Genomic DNA, 17595 nt, shown 5'->3' with positions numbered 1-17595 from the left:
GGGCTGCAGTCTGCCTCCCCTCACACAGCCTGAGCCTGCTGCAGGGCTGCAGGCAGCCTCCCCTCACACAGCCTGATGCAGGGCTGCAGTCTGCCTCCCCTCACACAGCCTGCTGCAGGGCTGCAGGCAGCCTCCCTTCACACAGCCTGCTGCAGGGCTGCAGGCAGCCTCCCCTCACACAGCCTGAGCCTGATGCAGGGCTGCAGTCTGCCTCCCCTCACACAGCCTGCTGCAGGGCTGCAGGCAGCCTCCCCTCACACAGCCTGCTGCAGGGCTGCAGGCAGCCTCCCCTCACACAGCCTGAGCCTGCTGCAGGGCTGCAGGCTGCCTCCTCTCACACAGCCTGAGCCTGCTGCAGGGCTGCAGGCAGCCTCCCCTCACACAGCCTGAGCCTGCTGCAGGGCTGCAGGCAGCCTCCTCTCACACAGCCTGCTGCAGGGCTGCAGGCAGCCTCCTCTCACACAGCCTGAGCCTGCTGCAGGGCTGCAGGCAGCCTCCCCTCACACAGCCTGCTGCAGGGCTGCAGGCAGCCTCCCCTCACACAGCCTGAGCCTGCTGCAGGGCTGCAGGCAGCCTCCCCTCACACAGCCTGAGCCTGCTGCAGGGCTGCAGGCAGCCTCCTCTCACACAGCCTGAGCCTGCTGCAGGGCTGCAGGCAGCCTCCCCTCACACAGCCTGCTGCAGGGCTGCAGGCAGCCTCCCCTCACACAGCCTGCTGCAGGGCTGCAGGCAGCCTCCCCTCACACAGCCTGAGCCTGCTGCAGGGCTGCAGGCAGCCTCCCCTCACACAGCCTGAGCCTGCTGCAGGGCTGCAGGCAGCCTCCCCTCACACAGCCTGCTGCAGGGCTGCAGGCAGCCTCCCCTCACACAGCCTGAGCCTGCTGCAGGGCTGCAGGCAGCCTCCCCTCACACAGCCTGAGCCTGCTGCAGGGCTGCAGGCAGCCCCCCTGCAGCCCTGGAGCAGAGCTGGGTCTCCCCTGCAGCACAGGGCTCAGTCTCACCATGGCATCAGCTTTGTGCTTCAGCCTCTTGGCCTCTTCCCTGTAGTGCTCCACTGGATGCTTCCTGCAGGGGGGAGAGGGAGCAGGGGGACTGAAATCAGGGGAGGAGGAGCTGGGGAGAGGGCAGCAGCAGGAGGAGCTGGGGGGAGGGCAGCAGCAGCAGGAGCTGGGGGAGAGGGCAGCAGCAGGAGGAGCTGGGGGGAGGGCAGCAGCAGCAGGAGGAGCTGGGGGGAGGGCAGCAGCAGCAGGAGCTGGGGGGAGGGCAGCAGCAGCAGGAGCTGGGGGGGAGGGCAGCAGCAGGAGGAGCTGGGGGGGAGGGCAGCAGCAGGAGGAGCTGGGGGGAGGGCAGCAGCAGGAGGAGCTGGGGGGAGGGCAGCAGCAGGAGGAGGAGCTGGAGAGAGGGCAGCAGCAGCAGGAGCTGGGGGGAGGGCAGCAGCAGGAGGAGCTGGGGGGAGGGCAGCAGCAGCAGGAGCTGGGGGGAGGGCAGCAGCAGCAGGAGGAGCTGGGGGGAGGGCAGCAGCAGCAGGAGCTGGGGGGAGGGCAGCAGCAGGAGGAGCTGGGGGGAGGGCAGCAGCAGGAGGAGGAGCTGGGGGGAGGGCAGCAGCAGGAGGAGGAGCTGGGGGGAGGGCAGCAGCAGGAGGAGCTGGGGGGAGGGCAGCAGCAGGAGCTGGGGGGAGGGCAGCAGCAGCAGGAGCTGGGGGGAGGGCAGCAGCAGGAGGAGCTGGGGGGAGGGCAGCAGCAGCAGGAGGAGCTGGGGGGAGGGCAGCAGCAGCAGCAGGAGCTGGGGGGAGGGCAGCAGCAGCAGGAGCTGGGGGGGAGGGCAGCAGCAGGAGGAGCTGGGGAGAGGGCAGCAGCAGGAGGAGCTGGGGGGAGGGCAGCAGCAGGAGGAGCTGGGGGGAGGGCAGCAGCAGCAGGAGCTGGGGGCAGGGCAGCAGCAGGAGGAGCTGGGGGGAGGGCAGCAGCAGGAGGAGCTGGGGGGAGGGCAGCAGCAGGAGGAGCTGGGGGGGAGAGGGCAGCAGCAGGAGGAGCTGGGGGGAGGGCAGCAGCAGGAGGAGCTGGGGAGAGGGCAGCAGCAGGAGGAGCTGGGGGGAGGGCAGCAGCAGCAGGAGCTGGGGGGAGGGCAGCAGCAGGAGGAGCTGGGGGGAGGGCAGCAGCAGGAGGAGGAGCTGGGGGGAGGGCAGCAGCAGGAGGAGGAGCTGGGGAGAGGGCAGCAGCAGGAGGAGCTGGGGGGAGGGCAGCAGCAGGAGGAGCTGGGGGGAGGGCAGCAGCAGGAGGAGCTGGGGGGAGGGCAGCAGGAGGAGGAGCTGGGGGGAGGGCAGCAGGAGGAGGAGCTGGGGGGGAGAGGGCAGCAGCAGGAGCTGGGGGGAGGGCAGCAGCAGCAGGAGCTGGGGAGAGGGCAGCAGCAGGAGGAGCTGGGGGGAGGGCAGCAGCAGGAGCTGGGGGGAGGGCAGCAGCAGGAGGAGCTGGGGGGGAGAGAGGGCAGCAGCAGGAGGAGCTGGGGGGGAGAGGGCAGCAGCAGGAGCTGGGGGGAGGGCAGCAGCAGCAGGAGCTGGGGAGAGGGCAGCAGCAGGAGGAGCTGGGGGGAGGGCAGCAGCAGGAGCTGGGGGGAGGGCAGCAGCAGGAGGAGCTGGGGGGAGGGCAGCAGCAGGAGCTGGGGGGAGGGCAGCAGCAGGAGCTGGGGGGAGGGCAGCAGCAGGAGCTGGGGGGAGGGCAGCAGGAGGAGGAGCTGGGGGGGAGAGGGCAGCAGCAGGAGGAGCTGGGGGGGAGAGGGCAGCAGCAGGAGCTGGGGGGAGGGCAGCAGCAGCAGGAGCTGGGGAGAGGGCAGCAGCAGGAGGAGCTGGGGGGAGGGCAGCAGCAGGAGCTGGGGGGAGGGCAGCAGCAGGAGCTGGGGGGAGGGCAGCAGCAGGAGGAGCTGGGGGGAGGGCAGCAGCAGGAGGAGCTGGGGGGAGGGCAGCAGCAGGAGGAGGAGCTGGGGGGAGGGCAGCAGCAGGAGGAGGAGCTGGGGGGAGGGCAGCAGCAGGAGGAGGAGCTGGGGGGAGGGCAGCAGCAGGAGGAGCTGGGGGGGGAGGGCAGCAGCAGGAGGAGGAGCTGGGGGGAGAGGGCAGCAGCAGCAGGAGGAGCTGGGGGGGGAGGGCAGCAGCAGCAGGAGGAGCTGGGGGGAGGGCAGCAGCAGCAGGAGCTGGGGGGAGGGCAGCAGCAGGAGCTGGGGGGGAGGGCAGCAGCAGGAGGAGCTGGGGGGAGGGCAGCAGCAGGAGGAGCTGGGGGGAGAGGGCAGCAGCAGGAGGAGCTGGGGGGGGAGGGCAGCAGCAGGAGGAGGAGCTGGGGGGAGAGGGCAGCAGCAGCAGGAGGAGCTGGGGGGGGAGGGCAGCAGCAGCAGGAGGAGCTGGGGGGAGGGCAGCAGCAGCAGGAGCTGGGGGGAGGGCAGCAGCAGGAGCTGGGGGGGAGGGCAGCAGCAGCAGGAGCTGGGGGGAGGGCAGCAGCAGGAGGAGGAGCTGGGGGGAGGGCAGCAGCAGGAGCTGGGGAGAGGGCAGCAGCAGGAGGAGCTGGGGGAGAGGGCAGCAGCAGGAGCTGGGGAGAGGGCAGCAGCAGGAGGAGCTGGGGGGAGGGCAGCAGCAGCAGGAGCTGGGGGGAGGGCAGCAGCAGCAGGAGGAGCTGGGGGGAGGGCAGCAGCAGCAGGAGCTGGGGAGAGGGCAGCAGCAGGAGGAGCTGGGGGCAGGGCAGCAGCAGGAGGAGCTGGGGGGAGGGCAGCAGCAGCAGGAGCTGGGGAGAGGGCAGCAGCAGGAGGAGCTGGGGGCAGGGCAGCAGCAGGAGGAGCTGGGGGGAGGGCAGCAGCAGCAGGAGCTGGGGGGAGGGCAGCAGCAGCAGGAGCTGGGGGGGAGGGCAGCAGCAGGAGGAGCTGGGGGGAGGGCAGCAGCAGCAGGAGCTGGGGGGAGGGCAGCAGCAGCAGGAGCTGGGGAGAGGGCAGCAGCAGCAGGAGGAGCTGGGGGGAGGGCAGCAGCAGGAGGAGCTGGGGAGAGGGCAGCAGCAGCAGGAGGAGCTGGGGGGGAGGGCAGCAGCAGGAGGAGCTGGGGGGAGGGCAGCAGCAGCAGGAGCTGGGGAGAGGGCAGCAGCAGCAGGAGCTGGGGGGAGGGCAGCAGCAGCAGGAGCTGGGGGGAGAGGGCAGCAGCAGGAGGAGCTGGGGGGGAGGGCAGCAGCAGCAGGAGGAGCTGGGGGGAGGGCAGCAGCAGCAGCTGCAGGCAGGGCAGGGGAGGAGTGCAAGGCAGGAACTCACTGCTGAGGCTGCAGCTGAGGCCTCCTGGGCTTGCAGGCACCGTTTGGCAGAGAAGGCACTGGGCAGGGCTGGCACACGGCCCCTGCAGGGCCCTGGGTGGGCACAGGGCACAGGGGGGCTGGGCACAGGCACAGGCACAGGGCACAGCCAAGCCCCCATGCCACAGCTGCCAGGGCAGATGCTGCTGTGCCCCAGGCAGGGCCTGCTGTGGGTCTGCCAAGCCCCTGCCCTGGGTCCCACACCACCCCCAGGGGACCCTGCCCTGGGTCCCACACCACCCCCCCAAGGAGACCCTGCCCTGGGTCCCACACCACCCCCAGGGGACCCTGCCCTGGATCCCTCATACCACCCCCAGGGGACCCTGCCCTGGGTCCCACACCACCCCCAGGGGACCCTGCCCTGTGTCCCACACCCCCCCCCATAGGGACCCTGCCCTGTGTCCCACACCCCCCCCCCCATAGGGACCCTGCCCTGTGTCCCACACCCCCCCCCCATAGGGACCCTGCCCTGTGTCCCACACCACCCCCCCATAGGGACCCTGCCCTGTGTCCCACACCCCCCCCCCCATAGGGACCCTGCCCTGGGTGCCACACCACCCCCAGGGGACCCTGCCCTGTGTCCCACACCCCCCCCAGGGGACCCTGCCCTGTGTCCCACACCACCCCCAGGGGACCCTGCCCTGTGTCCCACACCCCCCCCCCATAGGGACCCTGCCCTGGGTGCCACACCACCCCCAGGGGACCCTGCCCTGTGTCCCACACCACCCCCAGGGGACCCTGCCCTGTGTCCCACACCACCCCCAGGGGACCCTGCCCTGGGTCCCACACCACCCCCCCAAGGAGACCCTGCCCTGTGTCCCACACCACCCCCAGGGGACCCTGCCCTGTGTCCCACACCACCCCCAGGAGACCCTGCCCTGGCTCCCACACCACCCCCAGGGGACCCTGCCCTGGGTCCCACACTGCCCCCAGGGGGACCCTGCCCTGGATCCCTCACACAACCCCCAGGGGACCCTGCCCTGTGTCCCACACCCCCCCCCCATAGGGACCCTGCCCTGTGTCCCACACCCCCCCCCCATCGGGACCCTGCCCTGTGTCCCACACCCCCCCCCCCATAGGGACCCTGCCCTGTGTCCCACACCCCCCCCCCCCATAGGGACCCTGCCCTGGGTGCCACACCACCCCCAGGGGACCCTGCCCTGTGTCCCACACCCCCCCCCCCATAGGGACCCTGCCCTGTGTCCCACACCACCCCCAGGGGACCCTGCCCTGTGTCCCACACCACCCCCATAGGGACCCTGCCCTGTGTCCCACACCACCCCCAGGGGACCCTGCCCTGTGTCCCACACCACCCCCATAGGGACCCTGCCCTGTGTCCCACACCACCCCCAGGGGACCCTGCCCTGGGTCCCACACACAACCCCCAGGGGACCCTGCCCTGTGTCCCACACCACCCCCAGGGGACCCTGCCCTGGATCCCTCACACCACCCCCAGGGGACCCTGCCCTGGGTCCCACACCACCCCCAGGGGACCCTGCCCTGGGTCCCACACCACCCCCAGGGGACCCTGCCCTGTGTCCCACACCACCCCCAGGGGACCCTGCCCTGGGTCCCACACCACCCCCAGTGGACCCTGCCCTGGCTCCCACACCACCCACCCAAGGAGACCCTGCCCTGGGTCCCACACCACCCCCAGGGGACCCTGCCCTGGGTCCCACACCACCCCCAGGGGACCCTGCCCTGGCTCCCACACCACCCACCCAAGGAGACCCTGCCCTGGGTCCCACACCACCCCCAGGGGACCCTGCCCTGGCTCCCACACCACCCACCCAAGGAGACCCTGCCCTGGCTCCCACACCACCCCCCCATAGAGACCCTGCCCTGGGTCCCACACCACCCCCAGGGGACCCTGCCCTGGGTGCCACACCACCCCCAGGGAGCCCCCATCCCCTCTGCCCTTGTGCCAGCACTGCTCTGGGCACCACCTGCTGCCCACCCCCAGCCTCCCTGCCCCTGGTTTGCTCAGGCTGCCCTCCTCCCACTGCAGTGCCCAGGGGAGAGGAGAAGCCAGCAGAGAAAGCTCCAGGCAGGGCTGGTGCCCAGCAGAAGGCACCCAGGGGGCAAGAGCCTGCTGGCTGAGGGAGGGGAGGCTGCCCCTCTGCTCCACCCTGCTGAGAGCACCCCTGGGTGGGTGGCACCTGCCCAGCAGCTTGGCTGTGCCCCCAGCTGGGCATGAGGTGCTGGCAGAGCCTGCTGGAGGCTGGCAGCAGGGCAGAGCTCTCAGCCAGGCTGCCAGGGGGCTGGGAGTGGAGAGGAATTGCTGCACAGCTCCTGAAGCACTTTGCTTGCTTGGGGGTATCCCTCCCCCACCCCCTTAACTCCTGGATGCCTTTGGGGTGTTGTTTGCCTTGCTCCTGGATGGCAGGGGGCAGGGCAGGCCCTGAGCCAGGCTGGGCAGGGACTGGCTGCAGAGCAGCCCTGGAGGAAAGGCCTTGGGGGTGCTGGGGGAGGAGAAGCTCCCCAGGAGCCAGCAGGGAGCACTTGCAGCCCAGAGAGCCAAGCAGAGCCTGGGCTGCAGCAAGAGAAGTGTGGCCAGCAGGGCCAGGGAGGGGATTCTGCCCCTCTGCTCCACTCTGCTGAGCCCACAGCTGCAGCTCTGGGGCCAGCTCTGCAGCCTCTGTGCCAGGAAGGCTCTGGAGGGGCTGGAAGGTGTCCAGAGCAGGGCCAGGAGGAGGAGCAGAGGGCTGGAGCTGCTCTGAGCACAGCCTGAGAGAGTTGGGGTTGTGCAGGCTGCAGAGGAGAAGGCTCCCAGGAGACCTTCTGGTGGCCTCCCAGGAGCTGCAGGGGGCTGCAAGAGAGCTGGGGAGGGACTTTGGAGGGGGTGAGGGAGGGATAGGGGTCTGGGACACCTCTGAGGGGGGCAGGAATCAGGCCTGGGACAGAAAGCCAGCAATGGGCACTGGCAGCCCAGAAGGCCAAGGGCAGCTCAGCTGAGCCTTCTGGGCTGCCAGTGCCCATTGCCAGAGGTGGAGGGAGAGGATCCTGCCCCTCTGCTCTGGGGGGTGAGGGAGGGACAGGACTGGGGGGGCTGGAGCAGAAGTAGAAGTGGGGAGCTGGAGGTTGGCTGTGAGGAAGAAGTTGTTGGCCAGGAGGGTGGTGAGAGCCTGGCCCAGGCTGCCCAGGGAGGTGGTGGAAGCCTCCTGGCTGGAGGTGTTTGCAGCCAGGCTGGAGGTGGCTGTGAGCAACCTGCTGTGGTGTGAGGTGTCCCTGCCCAGGGCAGGGGGCTGGGGCTGGCTGAGCCTTGGGGTCCCTGCCAGCCCTGCCAGCTCTGTGAGTCTAAAATGCTTCCAAGAGCTTTCTCTGGTGGTTTCCTTCCTCTTTCTTTGCCCCCCCCCAGAGCACAGAGCCCCCCAGCACCCCCCAGCAGCACAGCAGATACCTACTTGGATGCCCCTGGACAGCTCAGGCTGATTTCTCTCCACCTTCCTGTGCTTGGAGCTCCAAGGATCCCTGTGGCTGCTCCTGGCAGTGCTGTCTGTGCCTGGCAGCTCGCTGCCCTCCCCCAGGGGTCTCTTTGGGGCCACCCTGGGGGCAGGATGTGCAGGAGACTTGGCTGGCAGTGCTGTGGGGGGCAGGAGGTCTTGCTGCTGGGCCTCACAGGGAGCTTTTGGAGTCCTGGAGATGGGGAAGGGAGGTCAGCAGGGGGCACATCTCAGGGTGGGGGAGCTCTGCTGGCACTGCCCTGGCTCAGCAACACAGAGAGGCCACCAAAGGCCAAAGTCAGCTTCAGGGACTCCTCTGTGTGCAAGACACCACAGCTGCCCCCAGCACTCAGGCAAGAAGCTCTTCCAGCAGGAATAAGCCTCAGGACTTGCCCTTGGAGCAAGAGACTTGCACCCAGAGCATGAGGAGGTGCCAAGAGGCAGCCCTGCCCTGCAGTGCCAGGCTGGGCAGATGGCAGAGTCCAGCAGGATGGCACTGAACAAGTCCCAGTGCCAGGGGCTGCCACAGCAACCCCAGGCAGTGCCACAGGCTGGGGGCAGAGGGGCTGAGAGCAGCCAGGCAGAGAGGGACCTGGGGGTGCTGGGGGAGAGCAGCTGAACAGGAGCCAGCAGTGTGCCCAGGGGGCCAAGAAGGCCAAGGGCAGCCTGGCCTGGGTCAGGCAGAGTGTGGCCAGCAGGAGCAGGGAAGTCCTTGTGCCCTGTGCTCAGCACTGCTGAGGCCACAGCTTGAGTCCTGTGTCCAGCTCTGGGCTCCTGAGGGTAGGAAAGAGGTTGAGCTGCTGGAAGGTGTCCAGAGAAGGGCAACAAAGCTGGGGAGGGGTCTGGGGCACAGGGCTGGGGAGGGGTCTGGGGCACAGGGCTGAGGCACCAAGTGCCTCATCCAGGCTCTTCCTAAACCCCTCCAGGGCTGGGGACTCCACCACCTCCCTGGGCAGCTCATCCCAGTGGCCAATTCCTCTTGCTGGGAAGAACTTTCTCCTCCCCTCCAGCCTCAACCTCCCCTGGCACAGCTGCAGACTGTGTCCTCTTGTTCTGCTGCTGGGGGCCTGGCAGAAGAGACCAACCCCCAGCTGGCTCCAACCTCCCTGCAGGGAGCTGGAGAGAGCAAGAAGGTCTCCCCTGAGCCTCCTCTTCTGCAGGCTGAGCAACCCCAGCTCCCTCAGCCTCTCCTCACAGGGCTGTGCCCCAGCCCCCTCCCCAGCCTTGTGCCCCAGACCCCTCCCCAGCCCTGTGCCCCAGACCCCTCCCCAGCTTTGTTGCCCTTCTCTGGACACCTTCCAGCAGCTCAACCTCTTTCCTGACCTGAGGGCCCCAGAAGCTCTGCAGCCAGCAGGATGTCACCCCTAGGTCTCAGCTGGGACTGAGCACATCAGAGCTCTCTCTGCACACTCTTGGCAGGACACCAACCCCCAGCCCTGCAGCCCAGGCCAAGGCAGGAGCTCCCAGCCAAGCAAGAGCTGAGGGCAGGAGCCCAGCAGCCTCCTCTCCCTGGCCTGCTCTTGGAAGCAGTGGCTCCAGCCAAGGCCTGGCCGTGCCCTGGGCTGCAAATGAGGAGCTCCAAAGCTTCAGCAGGTCTGCCAGGAGCACTGCTGCCAGCCCTGCCACTGCTGCAGGCCAGGCTGGATGTGGGGCCTTGGGCAAGCTGGGCTGGCAGGAGGGGTCCCTGCCCTCTGCAGGGGCTTGGAACTGGGTGGTCTTTAGGGTCCCTTCCACCCCAGGCCACTCTGTGCTCCTCTGTGACAGCTGAGGGAGCAGAGAGGGCCAGCATCAACTCCTGCCTTTGGCTTCCAGCAGGACCTCAAAGCATCCAGCACTGAGCCCCAGGGCAACACTCCTGCCCAGCCAGGCCCTCAGCTCCAGCCCCCTTCTGCCACCCCAGCCCTGGGCACTCACTTCAGCTTGCTGGAGGCTTTCTGAGGCAGCAGGGCTCTGCTTTTCCTCTCTGATTTAGCTTTCTTCCTCTCCACCTCCTCCTCCATTTTCCTCTACCAGGAAGAGAAGAAAAGAGAAGAGAGAACAACCCTTCAGGGTCTGCAGGCTGCTGCTGGCCAAGTGCAGAGCAACACAGCTCAGGCTGATCAGTTCTGCCTCCAGAGGCTGGCACCACCCAAGGGGCAGCTCAGGGCACAGGGGATGCAGGTCTCAGCCCCCCTGGGCAGGACCCTGCAGTGCCCCTGAGCCTCTGCCTGCCAGCAAGGAGCCAACTGGAGGCTGCAAATAAGCTCCTGCCCTGCTCCAGTCCCTGCCAGAACAGGGCCCAGGAAGGCAGAGTGGTCCTCAGTCCTCATTTGATGCAGGTCTCAGCCCCCTGGGCAGGACCCTGCAGTGCCCCTGAGCCTCTGCCTGCCAGCAAGGAGCCAACTGGAGGCTGCAGATCAGCTCCTGCCCTGCTCCAGTCCCTGCCAGAACAGGGCCCAGGAAGGCAGAGTGGTCCTCAGTCCTCATTTGATGCAGGTCTCAGCCCCCTGGGCAGGACCCTGCAGTGCCCCTGAGCCTCTGCCTGCCAGCAAGGAGCCAACTGGAGGCTGCAGATCAGCTCCTGCCCTGCTCTCAGTGGGCTTTGGGCTGCTGCTGGCCTCACAAATGGATCCAGATTGCTGCTGGCAGAGGCAAGAGCTGCAGACCACTGTGCTCTGTGGCACCCCTGACCCAAGGGCAGCACAACAGTGGCTCAGCTGGCTCAGATGTGTGCAGGGGGGTGAGGTTTAGAGGCCAGAAGCTGGCAGAGGTGGAGCTGGCAGCAGGCAGCTCCAGTCCCTGCCACTGGCTGCCCAAAGAACAGGGCCCAGGAAGGCAGAGTGGTCCTCAGTCCTCATCTGATGCAGGTCTCAGCCCCCCTGGGCAGGACCCTGCAGTGCCCCTGACCCTCTGCCTGCCAGCAAGGAGCCAACTGGAGGCTGCAGATCAGCTCCTGCCCTGCTCTCAGTGGGCTTTGGGCTGCTGCTGGCCTCACAAATGGATCCAGATTGCTGCTGGCAGAGGCAAGAGCTGCAGGACCACTGTGCTCTGTGGCACCCCTGACCCAAGGGCAGCACAACAGTGCAGCCCCAGCAGGGTGAGAGCCCTCAGCTGCCTCAGATGTGTGCAGGGGGGTGAGGTTTAGAGGCCAGAAGCTGGCAGCAGGCAGCTCCAGTCCCTGCCAGTGGCTGCCAGGAGAGCAGGGCCCAGGAAGGTTCCTGAATGGCTCTCCATGGATGTCCCAACTCCAAGTGTGCCTTTCCTCAGCCCCCCTGGCTGGAAAGCTGCAGGAGAATCTGCTGCAGGCCAGGAGAGTGTGAAAGGAGGTGGGAGAGAGCCTGCACTGCTCAGGCAGCATCACCCATGGCTGCCTGCTGCTGCCCACAGCAGGCCAGGGCTTCCTGGGGCCTCTCCCAAGGGTTCACCCAGCTTCAAGGCCCTGTGAGGGACTGGCAGGGTGCTGAGGACAAGGCTCCAGCACTCCTAGGCCAAGCCCTTCAGTGTGACCCAGCTGGCTGTGGTGCAGCTGCAGGCTCCCAGGACACAGCCAGCAGGGCTCTGGGGGTGGCTTTTGCTGCCCCCCACACACTCAGACCTGCAAGGGAAGATGTCAGCAGCACAGAGCTGCTCTGCTGGGGGCTCTGGAGCCCCACAAGTGACAGCTTTGCAGCCTTCCTCCTGCTGCTCTCTGCAAGAGGGGCACTGCTTGGTGGGGGGGGGTGGGTGTGGGGGGAGTCTCTTGAGGGTCTTCAGCACCTCCCTGCTCCTCTCAGCCCTTCCCCACAGCAAGTTCCAGCCCAAGTGGAGTCCAGGAGTGTTCACTCATGGGTGCAAAGCCAGCTGCTGCCCTGGGGGTAGGACCAGAGTGCTGCCCAGCTCCTGCCCCAGCTACACTGAGCACTCCCTGCCCCCCTGGGCTGCAGCCAGCTGCCTGCAGCAGCCTTCAGAGCCCCCCCTGCCCCCCTGGGCTGCAGCCAGCTGCCTGCAGCAGCCTTCACAGCCCCCCCTGCCCCCCTGGGCTGCAGCCAGCTGCCTGCAGCAGCCTTCACAGCCCCCTCTGGCACTTAGCCACCCATGAAACCACCCATGAGCAGCAGCCAGCTCAGCCCAATCCAGAGCTGCCCTCGGGGGGGGGAAGCAGCTGAAGCCTGCCACAGGCTGCCCAGAGCTGTGGGCTGAGGCCCCAACCCTGCAGACGTTCAAGGGCACAATGCTGGGGCCCTGAGCAACCTCCTGCTCGACTTGGAGATGTCCCTGCTGGACAAGAGCACCTCTGAGGGGCCCTGAGAAGCAAACTGTGACCCTCTGGGAGATGAAGGACTCTGCAAAGGGGTCCCTGGAAAGCCTGAACCTGTGCCTCTCTGAAGCATTCCCATTGCTGCTGGACCCTCAGCAGCTCCAGGGATGGGAGGAAACAAGAAGGCTTCTTCTCCATCCCCCTCCAAGAGCTGAGCTCCAGAGCAGGGTTCAGTGATGAATAAGAGGACCCTTGAGGGTCCCTTCCAAGCAATCTGTGACCCATTTGGAGATGAAGGACTCTGCAAAGGGGTCCCTGGAAAGCCTCTTACTGAACCTGTGCCTCTCTGAAGCATTCCCATTGCTGCTGGTCCCCCAGCAGCTCCAAGGGGGGAAACCAAGATGACCTCTCCATCCTCCTCCAAGAGCTGAGCTCCAGAGCAGGGTTCAGTGATGCTTGGTCCAGGCTGGACAAGAGGACCTCTGAGGGTCCCTTCCAAGCAATCTGTGATCCTCTGGGAGATGAAGGACTCTGCAAAGGGGTCCCTGCAAAGTCTCTTACTGGCATCCTCGATGCATTCAGATAGGTGCTGGACCCCCAGCAGCTCCAAGGGGGGAAACCAAGATGACCTCTCCATCCCCCTCCAAGAGCTGAGCTCCAGAGCAGGGTTCAGTGATGCTTGGTCCAGGCTGGACAAGAGGACCTCTGAGGGTCCCTTCCAAGCAATCTGTGATCCTCTGGGAGATGAAGGACTCTGCAAAGGGGTCCCTGCAAAGTCTCTTACTGGCATCCTCGATGCATTCAGATAGGTGCTGGACCCACAGCAGCTCCAAGGGGGGAAACCAAGATGACCTCTCCATCCCCCTCCAAGAGCTGAGCTCCAGAGCAGGGTTCAGTGATGCTTGGTGGCAGCACTGAACCTGGCTCAAGCTGCAGGGCTGCAAAAGGCAGAGGGCTGCTGCCATCAGCCCTGGCCCAGCTCCCAGCTCCAGAAGCTGCTCCCCTCTGGGTGCAGCAGCTCTGGCAACTCTTTGCTGGCAACCAGTGGCTGCCCCCAGGGCAAGGTGGCTCTGCTCAGGCCAGGAATGCAGCAGAAGGGGCAGCCATGGGCAGATCTGAGGAGCACAAAGCTGGGGTGGCAGAGGGGTGTCCTCCTGGGCACGGTGCTGGCCCACCCCAGGCAGGACCTGGAGAGGGCAGATGCCTGGCACAGGCTGGGAGGTGCTCCAGCCCCCCCTGGCTGCTCTGACAGGGTGGAGGTGCAGGGAGAGGAGGCACTGCAAAGCTCTGCTGGGGTTCAGAGCTGCAGAAGGCCACAGAGGGTACCAGGGGGCTGGCCAGTCACGAGCCCAAAGCTGCTCCAACGTGGGAGGGCAGCTTCAGGTGTCCAGAGAAGCAGGATGCCAAGAGAGCAAACCCCACCTTGAAACCCCAAAGCTGTTGTCAGACAGCTCAGAGGGCTCTCCACCTGCTCAGGAGAGGCTTGGTGACCAACAGGAACCACCTGTGGGCAGCCTGGCCACACATCCCCTTGAGCAGCCTGGGCACACTTCCATGGCAGGAGTCTGCTGGGCTCTCTCCCAGCCTAGGAAGCAGAAACAAGCTCCCCCCAGGGGCTCTCAAAGACCACCTTGGCCCTTGGGCAAGCCCAGCTCCACCTCTCACCTTCCTCTTTGGCTTGTCAGAAGGCTCTGTGGCTTTCCTCTCCATGTGCTGCTTCCTTGCCCCAGGGAGCTCCTTGGCCTCTGCTCTGCTCTGGTGGCTGCCCTGCCCCGAGGGCTGAGGCACTCTGGCCAGGAGGGGCAGATGGATTTTCACAAGCAGGGACAGGGGGCTGGGGGAGTCCCTCCCTGGGGAGCCCAGCCTGTCCTCCTGGCCAGGCAAGGGGAGCTGCTCCTTGTGGCCATCCTCTCTGGCCCCCGGGGGGGGCCTGTGGCTGCCAGTCCTGGTGGGGGTGGTGCCTCGGCCTCCAGGAAGGGGACTGAGCGCCAGGGGCTCCTGGGCACTGCCAAGCAAAAGGTCTCTGCTGGGCTGAGGCTCCAGGAAGGGTTTGGCACCGGCCTGGGGACAGCTTCTGTGCTTCCTCTTCTCAGGGGGCTGTGGCAGTGCTGGCTTTGGGTCCCTCCTGTCCCTGGCTTTTGCCTTCCCTTTCGTCTTGACCTTGGGCTTGTCCCTGCAGGGCTGCTCCCTGCCCTCCCCAGGACCAGGCTCGCTCTCCACCTTCAGCCCTCCCTTGGGCTCCTCGTGCACTGGGGCCTTGCTGGGCCTCTTGATGCCCACAGTGTGCCTGGGCAAGGGCTCCTGAGGGTGCCCAGGAGCCTGCTGGCAGCTGGGCTGGGTGGGCAGCTTGGGCAGGGGAGCATCCTGGGGAGCTGCTTGGCTGCAGCCCTGGAGCTGAGGCCCAGGGGGCTGCAGGGAGCTGCCCTGCTCCTGCTCCTTGTCCTCCTCAGCTCCATCCCCAGGGCTGCTTTGGCTGAGGCTCTCTGTTGGCACTGCTGCAGGGTTCACCTTGCTCAGCCAGTTGTCCAGCTGCCACTTGTTGCAGGCTGGGGGGTCAGGCTGCAGGCAGAGAGAAAGAGAGGCAAGATGCAAACCAGAGGCTCTGAGGGGTTGCTGCCATCCCAGCACAGCTCAGCAGAGCCCAGGAGCACTCCCCCCTTGCTGCTGGGAGAGCTGGGAAGGCCAGGAGGCTGTGGGGCCAGCAAAGACCTCCTTCAGAAGCAGGCCTGGTTTGCTGCACAGCAGCAGAGGTGCTGCAGAGCTGTTTGAAACCATGAGGCACTCCTGCAGGGTCTCAGCTGTGAAGCTCCCAGGCCTCAGAGCTGCCAGAGCAGCACTCTCCCAGCCCAGCTCCACAGGAGCAAGCCCAAGCACACTGCAGCCCTCCCTGCAGCTCTGAGGGCTCCAGCTGGGAGGAGCTGAAGCTCTCTCACACTCACAGAGGGAGGCAGCAGCTCCTCTGAATGGAGCCAGGGAGCTGCTCTCACCCTGCAGGAGCCTCAGCAGCCAGGAAAGCTGCAGGGGCAGAGATGGGTCCCAAACAGCCCTGAGGAATGGAATGGAATGGAATGGAATGGAATGGAATGGAATGGAATGGAATGGAATGGAATGGAATGGAATGGAATGGAATAGACCAGGTTGGAAGAAACCTTCAAGATCATGGAGTCCAACCTATCATCCAACACCATCTGATCAACTCAACCATGGCACCAAGCACCCTATCAAGTCTCCTCCTGAACACCTCCAGGGCTGGGGACTCCACCACCTCCCTGGGCAGCTCATCCCAGTGGCCAATTCCTCTTGCTGGGAAGAACTTTCTCCTCCCCTCCAGCCTCAACCTCCCCTGGCACAGCTTGAGACTGTGTCCTCTTGTTCTGGGGCTGGGGGCCTGGCAGAAGAGACCAACCCCCAGCTGGCTACAACCTCCCTGCAGGGAGTTGCAGAGAGCAAGAAGGTCTCCCCTGAGCCTCCTCTTCTGCAGGCTAAGCAACCCCAGCTCCCTCAGCCTCTCCTCACAGGGCTGTGCCCCAGACCCCTCCCCAGCCCTGTGCCCCAGACCCCTCCCCAGCCCTGTGCCCCAGACCCCTCCCCAGCTTTGTTGCCCTTCTCTGGACACCTTCCAGCAGCTCAACCTCTTTCCTACCCTCAGGAGCCCAGAGCTGGACACAGGACTCAAGCTGTGGCCTCAGCAGTGCTGAGCACAGGGCACAAGGACTTCCCTGCTCCTGCTGGCCACACTCTGCCTGACCCAGGCCAGGCTGCCCTTGGCCTTCTTGGCCCCCTGGGCACACTGCTGCCTCCTCTTCAGCTGCTCTCCCCCAGCACCCCCAGGTCCCTCTCTGCCTGGCTGCTCTCAGCCCCTCTGCCCCCAGCCTGTGGCACTGCCTGGGGTTGCTGTGGCCAAAGTGCAGCCCCTGGCACTTGGCTGTGTTCAATCTCCTGCCCTTGGCCTCTGCCCCTCTGCCCAGCCTGGCCAGGTCCCTCTGCAGAGCTCTGCTGCCCTCTCACAGCTCAGCTCCTGCCCCCAGCTTGCTGTCAGCTGCACATTCCCTGCTGATGGACTCCATCCCCTCCTCCAGATCATCAATGAAGATATTGATCAGGCTGGGGCCCAGCCCTGCTCCCTGGGGCACAGCACTGGTGCCTGGCTGCCAGCTGGCTGTGGCACCATTCACCACCACTCTCTGGAGCTCACCTGCACCATGCTCATGGCTGGGGCAGGGATGGGTCCCAAACACCCCTGAGGGATGGACCTCCTCCAGGAGGGTGAGACCAGGATGCCAGGGCAGGGTTAGACTGGACATCAGGGAAAGTGCTTTCCCAGCAGGAGTGGCCAGGGATTGGAATGTGCTGCCCAGGGAGGTGGTGGAGTCCCCAAGCCTAGAGGGGTTTGGAGGTGGTGCCTGGGGCTGTGGTTTAGGGGTGAGCCTTGCAGGGCAGGGTTAATGGCTGGACTTGGTGATCCTGAGGGTCTTTCCCAACCTGAGTGCTTCTGTGGCTCTCTGCAGGGGGAACACTGCGAGGCCAGGCTGTGGAAGCCTCCCTGTGCCCCTCCTGAGGGTCCCTGAACCACGGGAGGGCAGCAAAGGTGCAGCCAAGACGCTGCAGGGCACCCAGCCCGAAGGAGGAGGGCAGCTCAGGTCTGCTGCTGCTCTGCAGTCAGGCAGCAGAGAGGCTGCTGAGAGCAGAGCCGTGCCCAGCAGGCCCTGCCTGGCATCACCTGAGGCGCTGGCAGGGGGGGGTCGGAGGCTTCGCTGTCGCTGCTCTCGGTCTCCGAGTCGGAGGAGCTGTCCGAGCCGCTGCTGCTCCCCGACTCCAGGCTGCTGGAATGTGCTGAGGCCACGCTGCTGGGCTGGCACTGCAGGGCCCTGCAAGGCCACCAGGACACTCCATTAGAAAGCAGCAGCGGGGGGAAGGCTGCTCCCTTCTCCTGTCCACAGGGCAGGCCTCGGGGAGAGTGAGCTGCCGGCCCCGGGCTGGGCAGGGAGAGGAGCGAGGAGGAGGCCACAGGGATGTGCTGCCTGCCCCAAGGATGAAGGCCTTCTGCCCAAGGATGAAGGCTTTCTGCCCAAGGATGAAGGCCTGCCCAAGGATGAAGGCCTGCCCAAGGATGAAGGCCTTCTGCCCAAGGATGAAGGCCTTCTGCCCAAGGATGAAGGCTTTCTGCCCAAGGATGAAGGCCTTCTGCCCAAGGATGAAGGCTTTCTGCCCAAGGATGAAGGCCTGCCCAAGGATGAAGGCTTTCTGCCCAAGGATGAAGGCCTTCTGCCCAAGGATGAAGGCCTTCTGCCCAAGGATGAAGGCCTTCTGCCCCAAGGATGAAGGCCTTCTGCCCAGAGGTGCTGCTGCTGCAGGCCAGGCAGCCCAAGATGCAAGCAGGAGCTCACTGCTGCCACAGAATCACAGATCTGCCAGGGCTGGAAGGGAGCTCCAGGCTCAGCCAGCCCCAGCCCCCTGCCCTGGGCAGGGACACCTCACACCACAGCAGGTTGCTCACAGCCACCTCCAGCCTGGCTGCAAACACCTCCAGCCAGGAGGCTTCCACCACCTCCCTGGGCAGCCTGGGCCAGGCTCTCACCACCCTCCTGGCCAACAACTTCTTCCTCACAGCCAGGCTCCAGCTCCC

General features: G+C 66.4%; 1 protein-coding gene across 1 annotated transcript in view; it reads right to left on the bottom strand.

Annotated features, from left to right (window-relative positions):
- Positions 1–17595, bottom strand: part of AFF1 (ALF transcription elongation factor 1) — a 98101-nt gene that overhangs the window by 12220 nt on the left and 68286 nt on the right. The window contains exons 11-16 of the mRNA XM_054172521.1: positions 16690–16837; positions 13635–14528; positions 9668–9759; positions 7715–7946; positions 4273–4364; positions 1002–1065 (exon numbers count right to left, since the gene is read on the bottom strand). Of these exons, the coding sequence (XP_054028496.1) occupies positions 1002–1065; positions 4273–4364; positions 7715–7946; positions 9668–9759; positions 13635–14528; positions 16690–16837 (1522 nt within the window). The remainder of the gene's footprint in view (positions 1–1001; positions 1066–4272; positions 4365–7714; positions 7947–9667; positions 9760–13634; positions 14529–16689; positions 16838–17595) is intronic.

This window comes from Dryobates pubescens, chromosome 24, assembly GCF_014839835.1.
Source record: "Dryobates pubescens isolate bDryPub1 chromosome 24, bDryPub1.pri, whole genome shotgun sequence".
Taxonomy (NCBI): Eukaryota; Metazoa; Chordata; class Aves; order Piciformes; family Picidae; genus Dryobates; species Dryobates pubescens.
This window is presented reverse-complemented; position numbering and strand designations above follow the sequence as displayed.